This window comes from Cebus imitator, unplaced genomic scaffold, assembly GCF_001604975.1.
Source record: "Cebus imitator isolate Cc_AM_T3 unplaced genomic scaffold, Cebus_imitator-1.0 Scaffold218, whole genome shotgun sequence".
Lineage (NCBI taxonomy): Eukaryota > Metazoa > Chordata > Mammalia > Primates > Cebidae > Cebus > Cebus imitator.
The window spans coordinates 1,525,165-1,546,513 of NW_016107533.1; the positions used below are offsets into that span (position 1 = coordinate 1,525,165).

Below are 21,349 nucleotides of genomic sequence, written 5' to 3' on the forward strand. Positions count from 1 at the left end.
CCTTAAATCAAGAAGTGTTACACTCATTTGATTTACAAAGTGTTTTTGTTTGTTTGTTTGTGTTTTAGGAGTACATATTTTTTAACAAACAAACAAACAAAAAAAGAAAAAGTTAACTTACCAAAACTGACTTAAGAAGAGGAAACCTGATAAGTATAATAATTATATAGAAATTAAACAAGTAATTTAAAGTCTTCCCTCAAAGAGAAGAGCAGGTCTAGTTTTGCAGGGGAGTTGTAACAAACCCTCGAGGAATAGATAATTACAATCTTAAACAAAATTTAACAAAGAAAGGAGAAGGGTGAGTAGAATCCCCAATGTATTTTATGAGGCTAGAATAACCTTAATTTTAAAACCAGGAAAGGCCGGGCGCGGTGGCTCACACCCGTAATCCCAGACTTTGGGAGGCCGAGGTGGGCGGATTATGTGGTCAGGAGTTTGAGACCAGCCTGGCCAATATGGTGAAACCCTGTCTCTACTAAAAACACAAAAATTATCCGGATGTGGTGGTATGCACCTATAGTCCTAGCTGCTCGGGAGGCTGAGGCAGAAGAATCGCTTGAACCTGGGAGGTAGAGGTTGCAGTGTATAAGAGAAGAAAATTACAGCAAATTTCTAAACAAAATATAAGCACAACAAACACAACATTATATTTAAAAATATAATCACCATAATTCTTTGGAATATTTTCTAGGAATGCCAGTGATTTACCACCTGAAAAATCTGTAACTTACCACCTCGACAGATGAAAGCAGAAAAATAAACACCCCAGTAAGATGAGAAAAATCAACTCAGTAAACTTCAAGATTTACTCATCATTAAGAAACAAATACAAGGCTGGGCACAGGGGTCACGCCTGTAATCCCAACACTTTGGGAGACCAAGATGGGCAGATCATTTGAGGTCAGGAGTTCAAGACCAGCCTGACCAACATGGTGAAACCTCGTCTCTATTAAAAATACAAAAATTAGCTGGGCGTGGTGGCACACACCTGTAATCCCAGCTACTCAGGAGGCTGAGGCAGGAGAATCACTTGAACCCGGGAGGTGGAATTTGCAGTGAGCTGAGATCAACGACACTGCACTCCAGCCTGGGTGACAGAGGAGACTCCATCTCAAAAACAAAAACAAAAACAAAAAAACAAAAAACAAAACCAAAATCAAATACATAAACAAAATTTAAAAAAAATCCCAAAATCCTATGTAGAAAGGGACTTCCTTAAACAGAAAAGGGTATAACTGTAGCTAATATCACACCTTTTTTTCCTCATATTTCATGAAATTTTATTTCACGAAGGGAGTGTAGAAGGCTTGGACTGAAGACCCCCAGTTATGGATCATTAAATCCAGTAAGTAAATGTAAATCCAAAATAAAGAGTTCCAACAACAACAACAACAAAAAGAAGGTAATTTTTTTTGTTTAAAAGAACAGAGTTATTTGGGAGATAGCTACAAGTCTTCCCTGAGGATTCATTTATAAAATATGCCTTAAAAGTTATTAGGAGATGGTGACTTTCCAAAAAAAATGTGGCAGATTTAAATGATTCCAATATCATACCTTAATGAAAAAATACAAATGCATTCCCTTTATAATCACAAACAAGATAAATATGCTTGCTGTCATCACTTCTAGTCAACAAGGTGTTGGAAATCTGAGCAAGGAAAGAAAAAGATATAGTGATTATACAGGGAGGCTGAGGGGGGTGGTGGCTCAAGCCTGTAATCCCACCCCTTTGAGAGGCTGAGGCGGGTGGATCATTTGAGGCCAGGAGTTCAAGATCAGCCTGGCTAACACAGCAAAACCCTGACTCTACAAAAAATATAAAAATTAGCCAGGCAGGGCAGCACACACCTGTAATCCCAGGTACTGGGGAGGCTGAGGGAGGAGAATCACTTGATCCTGGAAGGCGGAGGTTGTAGTGAACCAAGATTGTGCCACTGCACTACAGCCTGGGTGATGGAGCAAGACTCCTTCTCAAAAAAAAAGGATTAGACAGGGAGAAACTAGACTGTCACTATTTGTAGATAACATGAATGTCTGAGTAGCAAACTCCCCAAAATCTGCAAGTAAATTATTTAAATTAATAAGGTAATTTAGATACAAAATCATTAAGCATCATGTTTCTATATATAAGCAACAGTCAGAAAATTATAAGATTTATTACAAAGTTATGGTTATGGTTATCATGACATGCAGTATCAGCACAGGAACAGACAAATAGGTCAATGAAATTGAAAAAAGAGCCAAGAAATAAACGTATGCATATATACATAAGTAAACTTGTTTTATGATGGCTGGCATTATATCAGTAGGGGAAAGGTCGTATAAATGCATGAACCTGGGACAAGGTTTTGACATGGGATTGACATGAAAAAAAAAAAAAGAAACTGGTTTCCTGCCTCACGCCATGTACAAAAATCAATTCCTGGTAGAATAAAGGCTTAAATGTGAAAAGCAAAACTATAAGGGGCCTTTGAGAAGAAAATATAGGGGCCTATGTCTATGACTTTAGAGTAGAGAAGGGTTTCTTAGACAAGACCACAAGCAGTAGCAATAAACAAAAGGATCAAGACAAAATTTTACAGATAAAATTAGCAATATCTGTTTTTTTTAAACATCTGTTTATTAAAAAATATCTTTTATATTGAAGCTGCATGATTGCACATGCAGGCCCATTATTCTATTCTGCCTTGTAGTGACAGAAACAAACCACAAAGTGAGATATTTGACACTTAACATAACTAAAAAAGTTTAGTATACAAATACATGTAAAGAATGTAAATAAGAAACAATCTGTTAAGAAAAAAGGCCATGCACAGTGGCTCAAGCCTGTAATCCCAGCACTTTGTGAGGCTGAGGTGGGTAGATCACCTGAGGGCATGGCGAAATTTCGTCTCTATTAAAAATACAAAAAATTAGCTGGGCATGGCGGCAGGTGTCTGTAAGCCCAGCTACTCGAAAGGCTGAGGCAGGAGAATCATTTGAACTCAGGAGGCACAGGTTTTAGTAAGCTGAGATCTTGTCATTGCACTCCAGCCTGGACATCAAGAATGAAACTCTGTCTCAAAAAAAAAAAAAAAAAAAAAAAAAAAAAAAAAAAAAAAAAAAAAAAAAAAAAAAAAAAAAAAAAAAAAAAAAAGAAAGATATTTCACAATAAGTTATTATTTGAAAAAATGTTTTACCTTCTTTGATCACAGAAAAGCCAAATCACAATGAAATAGCATTTCATCACCCTCTAGGCAGCCAAAAATTAAAACTTAAGACAAAACTAAGTTTTGGCAAGTTTGTGGAGCAACAGGAACTCTAATATACTGTTGGTAGAAGTGAAAATTGCTATAGATTTAGAAAATGCGGTTACACTTTGGCATCATATTGTAAAATTCAAAAGACCTATATCATACGCCTGGAATTCCACTCCTTCTACTAATGCACAAGTAAGGTACACAAGAATGTGTAGCAGCCAATCTTGGGGTTTCTAGAATTACCCAAACGTCCTTTGAGAAGGGAGTGGAAAATGTTATCATATGTTCACACAGTTGAATTTAATGAATAACTACAACCTCATCTATCAATGTGGATTAATCACAAAGCACAGTGTTAGCTGAAAAAAGAAAAGTCAACAATATGACACCACTTCTATGAAGACTAAAAACACAGTTGCACAGTTAGGAAGCAGCACATAGAGACCTTGGCAATGGAGACTATTTCTAAAATTGGAGAATGAGTTCATAGATGCTGGTTGTGCTTCATGGCTTACCTGTGTGCTACATATTTACATATACACGTGTGTATGTATGTATATATATATATGTATCGAATACTTCATAATTGTTTAAAACTAGTGAAAGGGGGATGTTAAAAGAGCCTACAAAATTTTAACGTTATTACCTTGAGGTTTGAATAATGTGGGAATTTCACTTTCTGCATTATTCATTTCTGGACCATTTAACACTTACACAATTAAGTAAAATGTTTGTATTTGGGGAAAATGATTGCACAAAGGAAAACAAACTGCATGGAAATCCAGTGCCATTTACAATGAGGGCAATAATTGTTTTCAACTTACATAACTTCTCCATGTGTCATAAATTAAAATTATGTTTAGCATAGTCTGGGCTGCTACCTGTAGTATCTTGAGAAAAATTTCCAACAAAAATGGGTTTAAAAATGTTGGTTTTACTGAAAGCATGAATGCTTTTTCTGTACTAACAATTCTGGCTTCATCTAATTTACGTTATACTTATTTGCCTTTGACTCACTTTTGCACTTTTCCCATTTTAAAAACTGTAAACTGCCACAAATCCTTTTCTGCTGGAGGCTGGACCAGGAGCGTGCATTCCTGTTAATAATGATGTAAACAATTTTTTTTTGGATGTAAATAAGTAAATCAATGACTCCCATTCCTAAAGCGCCTTCTTTTGCATTTTTCTCAGGGACATTAAAGTGTGGTACGCCCTTCGAGCTCCCAAAAGAACAACCCGGAATGTTTATGGTCCTGCAGGGCCACCGCGTGTCCGGCAGGAAGCGGACCTCGGGGCTGGAAGAGCCTTAGCGATCTTCTCGCTCTAGTCCCACCGGAGACCCGGGACGCTGCAGGCACCTGCCCAGGCCACGGGGTGGTCGGCTGAGCGGAAGAAGCTGGACAGCCCCTGGCGCCATCGAACCTTCCGGACACACTCGACTTCCTCCGCGGGAGGCGCCTCTCTCCGCGCATGAACCTTCAAGACCCCGCCCGCGGCCGTGGCCCCGGGGCAAGGTGCTTACTTGCAGTTCTCCACGCGGTGGACGAGACTCGGCAAAGGAACCCGTGAAGCCTTGATGGGGTCATGGCGCCGACTCCCCAAACTCTGCACAGGCGCAAAGCAGTAGGGGGCGGAGCAAATGGCGGGGCGGGGCCTGGAGGGGCGGGGCGGGGCCTCCGTGGGCGGGGCCCCTGTGGCCGGCTTTAGGAATCCGCTCTCTGGGCCCAGGCTCCAGCAGAAAAGGAGAGAGGCAGGGCTCGGCCCTTTCGCCAAGAAAGACCCAAGCCACCTGGAACTGCTTGTTAAAACGCCAAGTCGTGGCTGAAGTTAGATGAGGGAATAATTCCGTTCATGCCTGTCAGTCTGAGCCGAAAGGTCCCGTGGAAGATTTCTTTTATAGTGTACAAAGACTGAGCACCTTTTACTCTCTCACTCATGTAAAATGCGTCTTTTACCTAGTTCTCCCTCTGTTTTGTGTTTTAAACCTTTGTTCAGTCAGCTCCTAACTCGTCAGTTCTGACCGACTAACCAGATGATATGAAAGGCGACAGTTTTCAGTAAGGTGCAGATCAAGAGAAGGCTCTCCCCATCCAGGCCAGCCTCCACTGCAAGGAGCTCTGCCACTTGACCCTTACATTCCAACAGCTCTAATAGTGTTGAGTGGATGTGGCAGACCTGGATGTTTTGTGCAAGTCGTGGAAATCTTTACAAAATCTCAGTGAAGGCCCCCAGAATTCTGGAATTTTGTCTTTTCTTTAAAAAAAAAAAAAGTTTCTGGCTTGCTATTGGGCCTTGGTTGTGTCTTGACCATGTGACATAAGGTGGCTATGCAATCAAAGTTTCTCATCATGAACTAAGAATTATCTGGTTCTTCTGGATAAGGAGATCTTTTCACGAAGAGAAAGTGGGCCAGGCACAGTGGCTCACTTCTATAATCCCAGCACTTTTGGAGACTGAGGCAGGTGGATCACCTGAGGTCAGGAGTTTGAGACTATTCTGGCCAACATGATGAAACCCCGTCTCTAGTAAAAATACAAAAATTATCTGGGTGTGGTGTCATGCACCTGTGCTACTTGGGAGGCTGAGGTAGAAAAATTGCTTGAACCTGGGAGGCAGATATTTCAGTGAGCAGAGATCATGCCACTGCACTCCAGCCTGGGAGACAGAGCAAGACTCCATGTNAAAAAAAAAAAAAAAAAAAAAAAGAAAGAAAGAAAAGAAAAAAGAGAGAAGTGGGATACACAGAACTGAGCCAGAGTAAAAACCAAAACAGTTTTCATTTGCAGGGAGCTCATACTCCTAAGGTCATGCTTTTGACTTTTAGCTTATATCTAGTCTAATGATGAATTCCTTGTGACTAGTTGACTGAGGAAAAAATTCAAAGTTGGAGGATGGCTTTGCTCAATAAACTGGCCCAGCTGGCAACTGACTGCTTTTCATATTTAGAGCGCCTCTTAACAGAGGCCCTCAAGGAACAGCAGAGGGAAAAAAAATTCTTTCCAGCATGCAGAACTTAGCTTATTTTATTTTTTTGACAGGCACACGCCAACATGCCTGGCTGATTTTTCTATTTTTATACATGGGGTTTTGCCATGTTGGCCAGGCTAGTTTTGAACTCCTGGTCTCAAGGGATCCACCCATCTCGGCCTCCCAAAGTGCTGGGATTACAGATGATGTGAGCCACCGCGACTGGCTAGTATTTAGCTTATCTTGTATGCTTTGCCTAAAAAGAGATATGGCTTGAGATAAAAATTGATATCATTTCATAGGCAGTGGCTGGTTTGTCAAGTGGCTAGGAACTGGGAATATAAAAGTTTTGGAATAGGCATTTTGAATAGAACCTCTCAAAGTGGCCTCAAAACATAAAAACATTTGGGTCCTATTGAATGTTAAAAAGAAAAGGCTCCCATTGCAGAAGTGCTCTTAATCAGAACAAGGTTATTATTAGTTATCTATCGCTGCCTCACAAATTATTCCAAATTTATTGGCTTAAAACGATAAACTGTTATTCTTTCACAGTTTTTGTGGGTCGGGAATCTAGAAGCCAGAGTGACACTTGTTTCTGGGTCTTAAATGAGGTTGCAGCCAAGCTGTTGGCTGGAGTCCCAGTTTCATATAAATGCACAACTAAGAGAAGATCTGCTTCCAAGCTCATTCACATGATTATTGGCAAGATTTGGTTCCTTGTGGACTTTGGACTGGAAATTTTCTCAGTTGTTAAGTGGGCTTCTCCAAAGGCTATCTTGCAACATGGCAGCTGGCTTTCCATGGGACAAATGAACCAAAGAGCAAGGAAGACAATTGAAGATGGAAGCACTGACCTTCTGTAATCTTGAGAGTGCCATCCTGCCACTTCTGCTGTATCCTATCATTAGGTCCAGGCCATTCTCAAAAGGGGATTACACAAGGGCTGCAACAGTGACCCATTCTATGGACATCACTCAGCCTCCTTCCCTGTCCCCCAGCAGCCGTGAGCTCAGTAAAAAGGTAGCCATGGTGGCAAGAATGGAGACATACATGTACTTTTAACATCATCTTTCTTCTGTAATGATTGATTGGTTACTACCACTATTTGCCAACTGCAGTGACCAACTTGATCCCCTGATATATGTACTTTTTTGTGGCCTGGGTGGCAAGTCTGATTACAGCGAAATCCTACTATTATGAAGGAGGTAGCAATTTCTTCTTATAGGAACAGACAATTATTCTGCATTTAGATTCCTTTTCCTGATTCATGCTTATTATTCACTCCCTCTGTGGACTCATTGAATACCTTTACACACTACTCCATGCATTTAATATAGTATCCTATACAACATTGCTTCTGGACCAAAGAACTCATTCTGCTGTGAAAGATGTAAAGCAGGAGACTAATGACTGCAGGATTCAGTCTTATGTATTCCATCATCCAAGAGCGACTGGTTTTATGGAACGATGGGCAGATTTATTGAAGGTTGTGTTGGAACCAGGTGAGAAAATACACTTTGGGATACTGCCCTGAAGGATTTGTCATGTGTTCCAAATGAGTTAACAGTATTTGGTGATATCTCTTCTGTTGACAGAGTAACAGAGATCAGAGTAGAAAAGGAGCTAACATCTTACTATTGCATGTGATACAATGATATAAAATATATTTTGCTTTCCATTGTGGGAGAAAAGAGACAAGCTGCCACGGTCCCTGAACATGCCTGTATATTACTGAGTGTACCTGACTGCAAGTCTTATCCATCTCCTGATACTGAGCAGTTTCTGTAGCTAGTCACATAGGCACTTAAGTAGGTCAAGGCAATCACAACATTACTACCATTTAACTGCTTCTCCCTGGAGGAAAAAAGACTAGCTCCTTTGTTGTTTGCTCAAAAACTGCTTCATTCTTGAACCTGGATTCTTTTCCTGGAATGCAGCCCCCCCATGTGCACAGGCATCATCTGGCCCTCTGCATCACAGTGTGGGAACTGGGCTATAGGAACTGATGTAAATATGTTGACACTCTGGCTTCTATTTTGCTGTATAAAGCTGTTTTATCGTTTACCCGGGAGTATCCTATCAGTATCCATGAAACTGCAGCAACCTAGCCTGTAATCTTGTAAGTAGGATAAAAGCTGAGACTCTTCAATGCTCTTGCCAGCCGTCTCTGTGTGTCCAGGTTCTGTTTGTATTAGCAATTTTTGTGTCTAGCTGGACTTGCCACCTGGCTATTTTGACCTCATTCCTCTAGTTAAGATTAGAGAAAGTGGTGATGGTGCTAGCTGGAATGATTGGCCCTGATGACCATGGAGAAGAGAGTGTAGGGAGAAGAGAATGACCAGAAGTCAGAGGATCTTCTTTAATACCTCCTCACAATACCATGTTTTAATATTTAAAAAAATACCATGCTTAATGGTAAAAGTTACATATAAGACTATTACAACTATATATAGGCAAGACCACCCACACCTCAGATCCCCTGGATAAATAAATCTGATCAGCAGAGGTGCTGGTTTATCACAAAGAAAACAGAAAATAGGTGGCAGTGGTGATGAGTCATAACCATCCATATTCAAGACCGGTGACAGAACTGAGAACTGTATTTGTGATGTGTTATTAGAGAAGCCTGGGACATAAAACATGACGCTGCCTTTACACTATCCTGAAAATTCTGATTCAGTTGGTCTGTAACAGGGTCTTGATAAAAGTAGTCCAGGTAATCCTTGCCAAGGACACTTGCAAAGTACTGCTCTATTTTATTTTCTTCCTCACTGGCTCATGCATGTTTATGTAATTTTCTATTTCTTATGTATTACACATATTTGAGTTGGGGGTATCCCTGTCACCCAGGCTGTAGTTCAGTGGCTCATTGCAGCCTTGAACTCCTGGACTCAAGTGATCCTCTCACCTCAGCCTTCCAAGTAGCTGGGACTATAGGAGCATGCCATCAGGCTCAGTTAAATTATTTTGTAGAGATGGGGTCCTGCTATGTTGCCCAGGCTGATCTTGAATTCCTAGCTCAAGCCATCCTCTCACCTCAGCCTCCCAAAATGCTGGGATTGCAGGCATAAAGCACCATACTCAGCTTCTTTCCTATCTTATTATGCTGTTAATATGTATGGGGGTGGTGGTTAGGTCACAATTTAGTCTATGAGTTGCAAACTGTTGAGATGAGATTATTACAGAATCAGAGGACATCACACTGAGGTCCTGGACTTAAAACTGAAGAGGGATAGTAGTACTATGTGAGAAAGATGCATTTTAAATGTGTAAATATGGGGAGAATTGTGCTTGCAGATGTTGGGAAGATAAGATGGACTATAGTACATCTGATGTGTTTTTGTATTTGGTGCTGTCATCAAATCCATTTAATGTTTGGTTAACCTTGGTAGAATAAAAGGTCCCATTTTCTACAGTGGAAACAAGGTCAGATACACCTGCTGTCTTTGATGCTGGACAGCTCAAGCACTGGCACAAGACTTAAACTTGGTCATTTGGACAATCTACCACACTTTGAATCTGAAGTAGTAAAAGAAGTACTTGAAATCCAGTTTTCAGGGTCATCCAGCTCTTTTTGAGGTCATCAGAACTTGGCTATGATTCTGGTCATCTACTTTCCTTTGGTTTCTATTTGTTTTCCAAACCCAGCTCTCCAGCCATCAATTCTTTGAGTTACCTGATCCTCTTCCAATAAGTTCTTTTTCTGCTTAAGTTGATCATAATTCTCTGTTGTTGTTTGCAACCAAGAACTCTTACTGGTATACCTGAAAGAGATTCATTCTCTAAAGAAGCGTCAGTAATACCATTTCAGATAATTGTTTCCTCTCTCCCCCAGAACTCCACCTTATCTCCCACAATTTGAATTGGGAGGTGAATAGTGCATGATGGTTTCCCAGATAAATTAAAGAGGTTAAATTTGTTAGATTTTTAACCATGAACACAGATGTGCTTTTAAAACTGTATTAAAATAGCCAAAAACTAATCAACCAATTATGATAAGAGCAAGTTCCACTCAAATACTGTTTATATGATTAAGAATGAGTCCTTTGACAAATCTGAAAATTATCCAAACTTGGAAGATGCATATTTCAAACTCAGAGTGAAGATATATAAATATTAAAAATGTGTTTGGCAAAAATATATTGTGGCTAGTGTATATATTTACATTTTCTAGTTATAATGCACTTGGGATATTTATGAAAATTTTGAGTACTTTCTAAAAGTAAATAATCAGTAGCAATCAAAATTATTTTAACTATAATAATATAAACAAAAGATATAAATTATACAAATGATACAATAGGCTGGCCTATATTAGAAATAAAATATATATACCTCTAGTAATCTGAGAATAAGCAAAGGATTACAAGTGTTGTGGCTGTCCCTCCAGATAGCCATTTGCTCATTTATTAACACCAGAGGCAATAACACAATGCTAAAAATAAACATGCATTGATTATACAATACATACTTACAAAAACCTCTGTCTGTCACAATAAGTGAGTGCAAACAGAACTTCTACCAATCTTAGTGCATTTTTATTTTCACAAGTAAAACAGAAAAAAAAAATAGTGAATTTAATGCTATTCAGCACCTTTAGTAAAGTCAGACTCAACATCTCCATATATCAAAAACATTTGCATCTGTATCACCAAACATGTAAAGTTAAATATTCTGTTCCATTTTTAACATGAATTATTTACATTAATTTTTAGTTCAATAAATTTTAATATTTAAAAATTATCTAAATTCATAAAAGTATTTCATAAACTTCAACATTTAATTATGTACATTTAAGGAAGGCCATGAAAAAAGTTAAAGAAAATGTAGTCAGAAAGTTCAAGCAACATTATCAATTTAGCAAAAATTCCAACCAAATCAAGGCAGAGGGCATTCAAACATTCAAAATCTTTTATATGCTGCCAACATGAACAGGAAATTTCCAGTAATAAAAGTCATTATGAGAAATAATGTTGAACTCACCAGTAGAAAATGTATTTTAATAGGCATGACATATGCTTAGCAATAGTAATGACTTTATAGAAAACTTTTATGACACTGTCATATATGAACTACCTGGTTTGACTGTATGATAAAGGTGTATTTTAGAACTACAGAAGTTGATTTCAAAAAATATATTGTAGCAGCCATAATTTTATTTCCAGTTAAAACACAGTAAAATGTGAGAAGCAAAATTTATAATTAACTAAATGATACCCCAGTATTAGAAAATTTTAAATCCCATGCTATTCTAGCAATAATGGTCTCTAATATAATGTAGTCTGATGTAAGAATTGTGGAAAGCCAATAATAAAATCAGACATAGGTATGGGCTTAAAGTTCCACTGAAATACTTAGGTAGCAAAACATATGAAAAAGTAATAGAAAAGTAAAAAGATAAAATTAAAAAAATATTGCACAGCCACATTACCTAGAAAGTAAAGTCGATGTTTAAAAAGCTCTAAACATGGATGATATAAATTATCTTCCATATAAAAAGGTATAAATATTTTAGAACTTATCAGCATCTACATTTTAATATAATACATTATTTGAAACATTGTTGAATGAGGTAATTGTCCAGTTGCTAACAATGCTTTTATACTATTGGAAATATTTGAGGGCAGCAACCAGAAAGAATTTCTCTAAAAATATTTCCGAATCAAGAACAGCTATATGTGCAGCTCTCCCAATGAGTGAATCAGCTGTATTGGGCAATGCATTGATGACATTGTAGCGAACTAAATTACAGTCCTTGCTTTGCAGAACTGGGCGAAGCAAGTTGTGGATCATTTCTGAATAGATCTGTCCTGTGAAATAAACAGAAAAAAAAGGAAAATTAGTTCACATGAGTAATTGAAAAAAAAAAAAAACTATGCCAATTTTTAGGTAAGTTATAAAATCTAGTTACATTATTTCCAGATAAAGCAGAAAAACGGATCTTTTTTAAAAAAAGGTTTAGTTTTTCTTCAACTATCATTTTTGGGACTGTTTATAGAAAATATAAGTAATCACATTATCTAGTTAAGTGGAAGTAACAGATTTAATATACATTATTTTTCAAATTTAATTTTTCTTTTTTTTTTTTTTTGAGATGGAGTTTCGCTCTTGTTGACCAGGCTGGAGTGCAATGGTGCACTCTCAGCTCACTGCAACCTCCACCTCCTGGGTTCAAGCGATTCTCCTGTTTCAGCCTCCTGAGTAGCTGGGATTACAGGCGTGCACCACCACACCTGGTTAATTTTTGTATTTTTAGTAGAGATGGGGTTTAGCCATGTTGGCCAGGCTGGTCTTGAATGCCTGACCTAGTGATCCACCTGCCTGGGCCTCCCAAACTGTTGGGATTACAGGCGTGAGCCACCACGCCCCCTGAAATTTGATACTTTTAACTCAAAGCAATGGCTATAACAAAGAAATAGTTTTCTTTAACATTTAACAATTATGAAAATAAGCTAGCCATGATGAAACATTTTGACAAGGCAAAATTACAAACTTGGCCTACAGCAAATACTTTAAAAAGGTTTCTGTGGCAGTCAAAATTTCCAAATTATTTTAAGAAAGAATAGCAACCTCCTATAGTCAGATGAACAATGTAAGCTTGGCTTAAATAACAAACAGTATCTTTTGTTTAGTCTGTGAGTTTATTTAGTACTCATGCTCCTCTCTCCTTATTTCTGGCTAATTCTTTTTTTTTATTTTTTGGAGACAGGGTCTCACTCTGTTACCCAGGCTGGAGTGCAGTAGCATGATCACAGCTCACTGCAGCCTCCACATCCCAGGAGCAAGCAATCCTTCCATCTTAACCTCCTGGGTAGCTGGGACCACACAGGCATGCACCACCATTTTAATCAGCCTAGCCAATTTTTTAATTTTGGTAGACATGGGGTCTTGCTATGTTGCCTAGGCTAGTCTCAGACTCCTGGACTAAAGTGATCCTCCCGCCTCAGCCTCCCAAAGTGCTGGGATTACAGGCATGAGCCACTGTGCCCAACCTATGTTTTGCTAATTCTTACAATGGATTTACTGAGGTCATACTAAGCACATAAAAGGTAAAGATTAGAATATATCCACATAAATGTATAAACTGCCTTATAAGGGAAAAAACATTGTTTATAACGCTTATGTACTACTATATCACTAATAAATGAGTACTAACAGTGTCCATGGAACCTGTCAGCTTTGGAGAGGTAAATATTAAATTTCAGAGGACAGGAAGGATGCTGCCTGAGGAATGACAAGAAAGGAAGAGTACACAGAAGCACAATCAGATCTAGAAAAGAGAGGTGTTTAAGAGAAAGACTGATATAATACATACTCATCAAAACACTTTTTACTCCCACCTCTCCTCTTAGTTTTCATTGTGAGTCAGGTTGGATTTGTGGTTCCAAGCTATTTTAAAAATATGTTATTACAGGAAGAAGTCCAAACATGTCTTCAACATTTGATTTCCCCTGCCCCCCAATGGCACAGAACCTCACTGCTAAAACAAAGGGCATTTATCTGAAGGTTAAACATCTTCTGAATTTTTTCCTTAGGTGGACTCTAGCCTTTACTAGAACAGAAGAAAAGGTTATTCTGATGTCACAAATGTATAATAAACATTTTTTAAGTGAACAGAATACTCACCATGTATCAGGAACCATGTTAGGCACTGCCAATAAAAATGTGCTTAAAAGGGTTCTTGCCTTAAGGAGCTGTTCACTGCCACAATGTAGAAAAATAAAGGATTAGGAGTTTAAAATCAGCCTCATTCCAAAACCGGAACTGAGGCAATACTGAGAGAGGTATGAGACTCAGGTGCTTGACCTAAGCCTGTAATTAACTGACTTTGGCTAAGCCACTTAGTATCTATGTGCCTTAGTTATAAAATGAACAAACAGGACTCAAGTCTCCTTCTGGCTCCAAATAGCTAGAATTTAAATTTGTTATTCACAAATAGCAAAAGAACAAATAAAGTCTTTATCATTTACTATCAGTAAACAGGGGCAAATCCTTGTTTCCACCTTTGCATAAAAGTGAGATACAGCAGAACATGCAACAGTGATGGCCACAATTGTCGATCCTAGTAATTCAGAGAAAATCAAAGTATGAACTACTTTTGAGGCAGCAAAATGGAGAGGCATTTGTAATCAGATGAAAGAACTACTTTATTGGTAAAGACAGTTCACGTGGCAGGTGAGAAGAAAGGAAGAAAAATGGAAGGAGGATAGCTGTTAATGTAAATGGGTGGAAAGGAAGTAACAGGAAAGAGAAGGGTGACGGGAGAAAAAGTGACCACAAGAAAAATTTTGGAAAGAGCTCATTAATAGCTGTAACTCTCTGAAATACTTTCATTGCATTACCTGATTGTTTGTCCTTTAAAGCTGTTTTACACATTTCAATGCGGGCAGAGTGATAAGGAACGTATCGATCCTGTAGCGATCCCACTAGGACAACATTTTTGAAATAATGAAGCCCTGTGAATAGAATAAATTATAATGCAGTGGTTAACCAGATTTAAAACAAGTTATTAGTACCATATTAAGTGACCAAAAAATAAATTTCCTTAGCAGTACTGAGTTTCTGAGTTTTTCAATACTTGATGAATCTTTTCTCCAAATTTCAATATGTCCTCTAGAAGAAACCCACTTGACTGTTACACAGTCTTGGTGCTGATATGAGAATGTGTGTTTGCACTGGGAGCAAGCACTGTTGCTCAGTGGTGTGGAGATGGGGGGAAAGAATACGTGGACTAATGTTCTATTGAAAGTATTTCATGACATTCTTATCTTCTAAAAGGTATTCATCAATATTTGGGACTATTTCAAAAGAAACAAAATTATACTCTCTCATTAAACAAAACACCCCACAGGAAATCATTTAAAGCTTTTACTTTCATTTATGACAATTGCTTAATATGTCTTATGTTTTCTTTTTTTAATTTTTTTTCCTTTCTTTGAGATGTAGCCTTGCTTTTTCGCCTAGGCTAGAGTGCAGTGGTACAATCTTGGCTCACTGTAACTTTTGCCTCCCAATTCAAGGGATTCTCCTGCCTCAGCTTCCGAGTAGCTGGGACTACAGGCACCTGCCACCATGCCCAGCTAATTTTTGTACTTTCAGTTGAGATGGGATTTCACCATATTGGTCAGGCTGGTCTTGAACTCCTGATCTCGTGATCTGCCCACCTAAGCCTCTCAAAGTGCTGGGATTGTATGATGCCAGGCCATAAGCTTTTCTTTTTCAGTAATAACAATAGGTTTTGTGATTCATCCACAGATTTTTATCAGGTGCCTCTATTTTCATTTTTAGTAAACTAGGTGAATTTAGGGGTTAGGATGTTGAGATATTCTGCAAATTAACTCATTTAAGTACTAAAACCATGTTCTTGACCTCTTTAGTACTACTAATGTTCTAATTTTACTATTTGGCTTGAACTAGTAAGTAAAAAAGTATGTAATTATTAAATATGACACAAATCAATAATGGTAATATGTTATAATGTGGGTGTGTAGTACATGAAATTTTGTCTTAGAATGTTCCAGTAAAATTTTGGTACTATATGCCTACTGCCATTCGGATTTTTGGAGACAGGGCAATTATGGGAACTATTATGGATCGAAAATGTAGGAGACCTTTGTTGACTTTTTATTTCTCCCATGAAACTCAAGGATCTTTTTTTTTTTTTTTTTTTTTTTGAGGCAGAGTCTCACTTTGTTGCCCAGCCTGGAGTGCAGTGGCACAATCTTGGCTCACTGCAACCTCTGCCTCCCGGATTCAAGTGATTCTCATGCTTCAGCCTGTTGAGTAGCTGGAATTACAGGGGTGGGCCACCACACCTGGTTAACTTTTGTATTTTAAGTAGGGATGGGGTTTCACCATGTTGGCCAGGCTGGTCTTGAACTCCTGGCTTCAAAGTGATCCACCCGCCTCAGCCTCTCAAAGAGCTGGGATTACAGGAATGAACCACCACACCTGACCTAAGGATATAAATCTTGAGAAGAGTATGGATTCACACACAGCCAAGTATGACTATATGATACTATCTATTTTTGGCATACTATCTATGCCAAAAATAAGGCCATCCTTCCTTTTTCCTAATGAGACTATACCACTTTTTTGGGGGAGATGGCATTTTGAATGTATACAATCCTAAGGAGAAATATGAAATAATCAAATGTCTACAGAAGTCAATTGAACACACTTAAAATAATATTGTATCAAATATTAAAATGATTTTTCCCCCTTCATTCTCACATCTCATGACACAATTTGACATCAGTATTTTCAACATTATCAGTGCTACTTTGGGAATCATCTATGTGTCCTAGAGCACAGGTGTTCACACATTTACCCCTGGAGTCACCTAAGACTTTCTATGGTGTAGATAGATAGGTGTGTACAGCTTTAAGAAAACTGATTTCCAGACTGCGTGAGGTGGCTCACGCCTATAATCTCAGAACTTTGGAAGGGGGATGGGGGAAAATTGCCTGAGCCCTGGAGTTTGAGACCAGCCTGGGCAACAAAGTGAGACCCTGTCTCTACAAAAAATATGGAAATTAGTCAGGTGTAGTACTTCATGACTGTAGTCTTAGTTACTCAGGAGGCTGAGGTGTGAGCATTGCTTGAGCCCAGGAGGTGCAGTGAGCCATGGCTGTAGCACTGCACTCCAGCCCAAGTGACAGACAGCAAGACCTTGTCTCTAAAAATAAAAAAAGAAAAAAGAAAAAAAGAAAATTGACTTCCAGATCCCAACCTCCAGATGAGCTCTTTTCTAAAAGTGACTTGCCTTTCTCTCACTTTCTAAGAGAAAGATATTATTTCTCTAATCTATTTCACATCTTAAGGTATATGGCACTACGGTATGAGTCGCTGGAAAACCAAACAAAATATAAAGTCTAACTTTTTCCGTCAAAAAGTCAGTTTGACTTGACTGTTTGACAGTGAGAAATGGCTCTGCCAATTGGATTTTATGGCACACATTTCCCATAATTTGGATGAGCTAAATCTGTAACTCCAATAGAATGAGCGGAGACTTTCTATTTTATGAAAATACAATTAATGGCTGAGCACAGTGGCTCATGCCTATAATCCTAGCACTTTGGCAGGCTGAGGCGGGCGGATCACCTGAGATCAGGAATTAGAGACCAGCCTGGCCAATGTGGTGAGACACTGTCTCTACTAAAAATACAAAAACTTAAGCCAGGTGCAGTGGCATGTGCCTGTAGTCCCAGCTACAGCAGAGGCCGAGGCAGGAGAATTGCTTGAACCCGGGAGGTGGTGGTTGTAATGAGGTGGGATCATGCCACTGGACTCCAGCCTGGGTGACAGGGCAAAACTCTGTCTCCAAAAAAAAAAAAAGGAAATATAATTAAAATACATATATACTGCTCAATATGCCAGAAAATACATCCTTTGCAACTATTTAAATATACAGAACATTTTCTTTAGGTGTCATCCTAAAATCATACGAGACACAAAGGTTTTCAAAATTCTTTTAAGATGTAAACAAGCCAAAAACGTGAAAACCACTTCATTTGTACCCAAGTTGTTTTAGGCACTGTACTTTTTGAATCTGGGTATGACACCACTAAAATTTTATCCCCAGCTCCATGAAACCAGTCACATAACATTAGCACAACTGGCTTTTTCATTTCTCAAAGAGGTATACATTTATGTTTTTATAAAGGACTACCATACTGCACAACTCCTGGTGTGCTGTTCATATCAGGTCTACATGAACTAGTCCACAGTCTATCACTTCAGACAGAGCTGTGTGCTGCCGAGTCTATGGAAGCCTTGTTCAACTCTGTACATTTTTATACTTTCCTAAATGACAGTTTTTCCTCAAACTGTTTTCTACTTTCTTCACTCTTAGCTTATGATCTGCTTCCTGTTTCATTGAGAATAAAGAAGAATTAAAAGAATTAAAAAGAAATTAAAGGAACTTCCACGCCCACCCATCACACCTGTACCGTTATGTTCTACCTTCACTCTTGTTCCTATTGACGAAGTGACCATTCTCCCACCTAAGGCCAGCCCTTTCATGTTATACTTGGTCCTAATCTCTCCTATTTAAGAACATGACTCTAGTAGCTGTCTCTTGCATCATCAATTTTCCCTTTTGTATGGCTTATAGGTCCACAAAAACCGTAACATTCCCATCTTTAAAAGAAAAAAAATGGGCTGGGCATGGTGGCTCATGTCTATAATCCCAGAACTTTGGTAGGCCGAGGTGGGTGGATCAACCCTGTGTTGAGCGAGTCCACTGGCACGATTCTTCCAACAGTACATACTCTGTGTCTCTGTGTCATATTTTGGTAATTCTTACAGTATTTCAGCCTTTTTCATGATTCTTGTATCTGTTATGGTAATCTGTGATCAGTCATCTTTGATGTTACTATTGAAATTGTTTTGCAATGCCATGAACCATGCCCATATAAGAAGGTGAACTTATGGACTGTACTCTGACTGCTCCACCAACTGACCATTGCCCGTATTTCTCTCTCTCCTTGGGCCTGTCTAGTCCCTGAGACACAACTATATGGAAATTGGGCCAACGAATAACCCCACAATGGCCTCTAAATGTTTAGGTGAAAGGAAAAGTCACATGTCTCTCATATTAACTATTTTTATTTTTTGAGACAGGGATTCACTCTGACTCAGGCTACACTGCAAAGGTGTAATCATGACTCACTGCAGCCTCTTATCTCTTGGGCTCAAGGGATCCTCCTACCTCAACCTCCCAGGTAGCTGAAACGACAGGTATGCGACAATACATGGGATAATTTTTTGTTATTTTTTTGTAGAAATATGATCTCACTGTGTTTCCCAGGCTGATCTCAAACTCCTAGGCTTCAATGATCCCCGGCCTTGGCCTTACAAAGTTCTGGGATTACAGGCGTGAGCCACCATGTCTGGCTCTGTTTCTTACTTTAAATTAAAAGCTTGAAATGATTAAGCTTAGTGAGGAAGGCATGTCAAAAGCCAAGACAGGCTAAAAAACAGGCTTCATGTACCAAAGAGTTAGTCAAGATGTCAATGCAAAGGAAAAGTTCTTGAAGGAAATTAAAAGGGCTACTCCAGTGAATACACAAATGATGAGAAAGCAAAACAGCTTTATTGCTGATATGGACAAAGTCTGGATGGCATGGATAAAAAAATCAAACCTGCTGCAACATTCCCTTAGCCAAAGCTTACTCCAGAGCAGGACCCCAACTCTTGAATTCTCTCAAGGCTGGGAAAAGTGAGGAAGCTGCAGAAAATAGTTGGAAGCTAGCAGAAATTGAAAGAAAGTTGTCTCCATAACATAAATGTGGAAGGTGAGGCAGCAAGTGCTGATAAAGAAGCTGCAGCAAATTATCTGGAAGATCTAGCTAAGGTATATGATGATGAGGCTACACTTAAAAATACTGCCTTCTATTTAAAGATGATGTCATCCATGACTTTATAGCTAGAGGGGCATCAAAGCCTGGCTTCAAAGGGCAGGCTGACTCCTTTTTAGGGGTTAATGCAGCTGGGACCTTGAAACCAATACTCATCATTCCTAAAATCCAGGAGCCCTTAAGAATTATACAAAGCCTACTCTGTCTGTATTCTATTAATGGAAGAACAAAGCCTGGATTATAGCACATCTATTTACAGCATGGGTTACTGGGTATTTTAAGCCCACAGTTGAGACCTACAACTCAGAAAAAAAGATTCCTTTCAAAATATTACTGCTTATTAACAATGCATCTGTTCAACCAAGACCTCTCATGGAGATATACAAGGAGATCAATGATGTTTCCATTCTGCTAACACAATCTATTCTGCAACCCATGTGATCCACGATTATTTTGACTTTCAAGTCTTATTACTTTAGAAATACATTTTTTAAGGTGATAACTGCCCTAGGTAGTGATTCCTCTGATGGAGCTGAGCAAAGTAAAATGAAAACTTTTTGGAAAAAATTCACCATTAAGAACATTCATGATTTATGGGAGGAGGTCAAAATGTCTACATGAACAAAAATTTGGAAGAGGCTAATTCCAACCTTCATGGATAACTTTGTGGGAGTCAAGACTTGAGTGGAGAAAATAACCACAGATGTGGTGGAAGTAGCAAGAGAACTAGAATTAGAATTGGAACCTGAAGATGTGACTGAATTGCTGCAATCTCATGATCAAACTTGAATAGATGAAAAGTTGCTTGTTACAGATGAACAGAGAAAATTGTTTCTTGAGATGGAATCAATTTGTGGTGAAGATGCTATAAACATTGTTGAAATAACAACAAAAGATTTGGAATATTACATAAACATAGTTGAAAAAGCAGTGGCAGGGTTTGAGAGGACTAATTTTGAAAGAAGTTCTACTACAGGTAAAATGCTGTCAAATAGCATCACATGCTACTGAGATACCTTTTGTGAAAAAGTCAATTAACGCAGCAAACTTCACTGTCATTGTAATTTAAGAAATTGCCATAGCCACTTTAATCTTCAGCAGTCACTACCCTGATTGGCAAAAACATTATGACTAGCTGAAGGCTCAATCATTAGCATTTTTAACAATAAAGTATTTTTAAATTAAAGCATGCATACTTTTTTTTTTAAAGATATAATGCTATGGCACATTCTGACTACAGTATAGTGTAAACATAACTTTTATACACTTTGGGAAACCAAAAAAATTCATGTGACTCACCTTTTTTTATGGTGATCTGGAACCAAATCCACAGTATGTCCTAACGCAAATCTGTATTTTGTTACAAATTCCTTTCTTGGTATACACACAATTTTTCATTTAAAAAATGTAACTGGGATTATAGTTATACTATTTTGTCTTTTTTTACTTAATATTTTGGTGACAGCTTTTCATGCTTGTACAAATATATTTACCTCATTTTTTAAAACTATTACATGGAATTACCAGGATTAATGTTTACTATGTCTCCTATTTCCCTAGTGAAGGACATTTATATTCATTCCACTTCAGAGGGGAGGGGACATAAAAACAGTAGAACACTGCAATGAATAGCCTAAACCTAATTGTGTGAGATTTCTGTAGGAAAAACCCCTGAAGGAAATTGCTGAATAAATTCTTAAAATTCTGACAAATGTACTCTCCAAAAAGATAATAAAATTTCCCCTTCCATTATTAATATATGAAGGTTTCTGTTTCAT

The 21,349-nt window shown here is 38.3% G+C and overlaps 2 protein-coding genes across 13 annotated transcripts in view; both read right to left on the bottom strand.

The window, feature by feature from the left end:
- SDHAF4 (succinate dehydrogenase complex assembly factor 4) overlaps positions 1–4,863 on the bottom strand; it is a 24,826-nt gene extending 19,963 nt beyond the window's left edge. Inside the window, exon 1 of the mRNA XM_017549417.2 lies at positions 4,766–4,863. Within this exon, the coding sequence (XP_017404906.1) occupies positions 4,766–4,829 (64 nt within the window). The 5' untranslated portion in view covers positions 4,830–4,863. The remainder of the gene's footprint in view (positions 1–4,765) is intronic.
- Positions 4,864–10,582: 5,719 nt separating this feature from the next.
- FAM135A (family with sequence similarity 135 member A) overlaps positions 10,583–21,349 on the bottom strand; it is a 147,963-nt gene continuing 137,196 nt past the window's right edge. For 8 of the 12 annotated variants that reach the window (XM_017549419.2, XM_037746038.1, XM_017549420.2 and 5 more), the window contains 2 exons: positions 14,553–14,666; positions 10,596–12,020 (listed from right to left, as the gene is read on the bottom strand). In XM_017549419.2, the coding sequence (XP_017404908.1) occupies positions 11,815–12,020; positions 14,553–14,666 (320 nt within the window). In that variant the 3' untranslated portion in view covers positions 10,596–11,814. Of the gene's footprint in view, positions 12,021–14,552; positions 14,667–21,349 lie in introns of all 12 variants that reach the window. The other 4 variants (XM_017549426.2, XM_037746036.1, XM_017549418.2 and 1 more) reach the window with 1 other exon arrangement.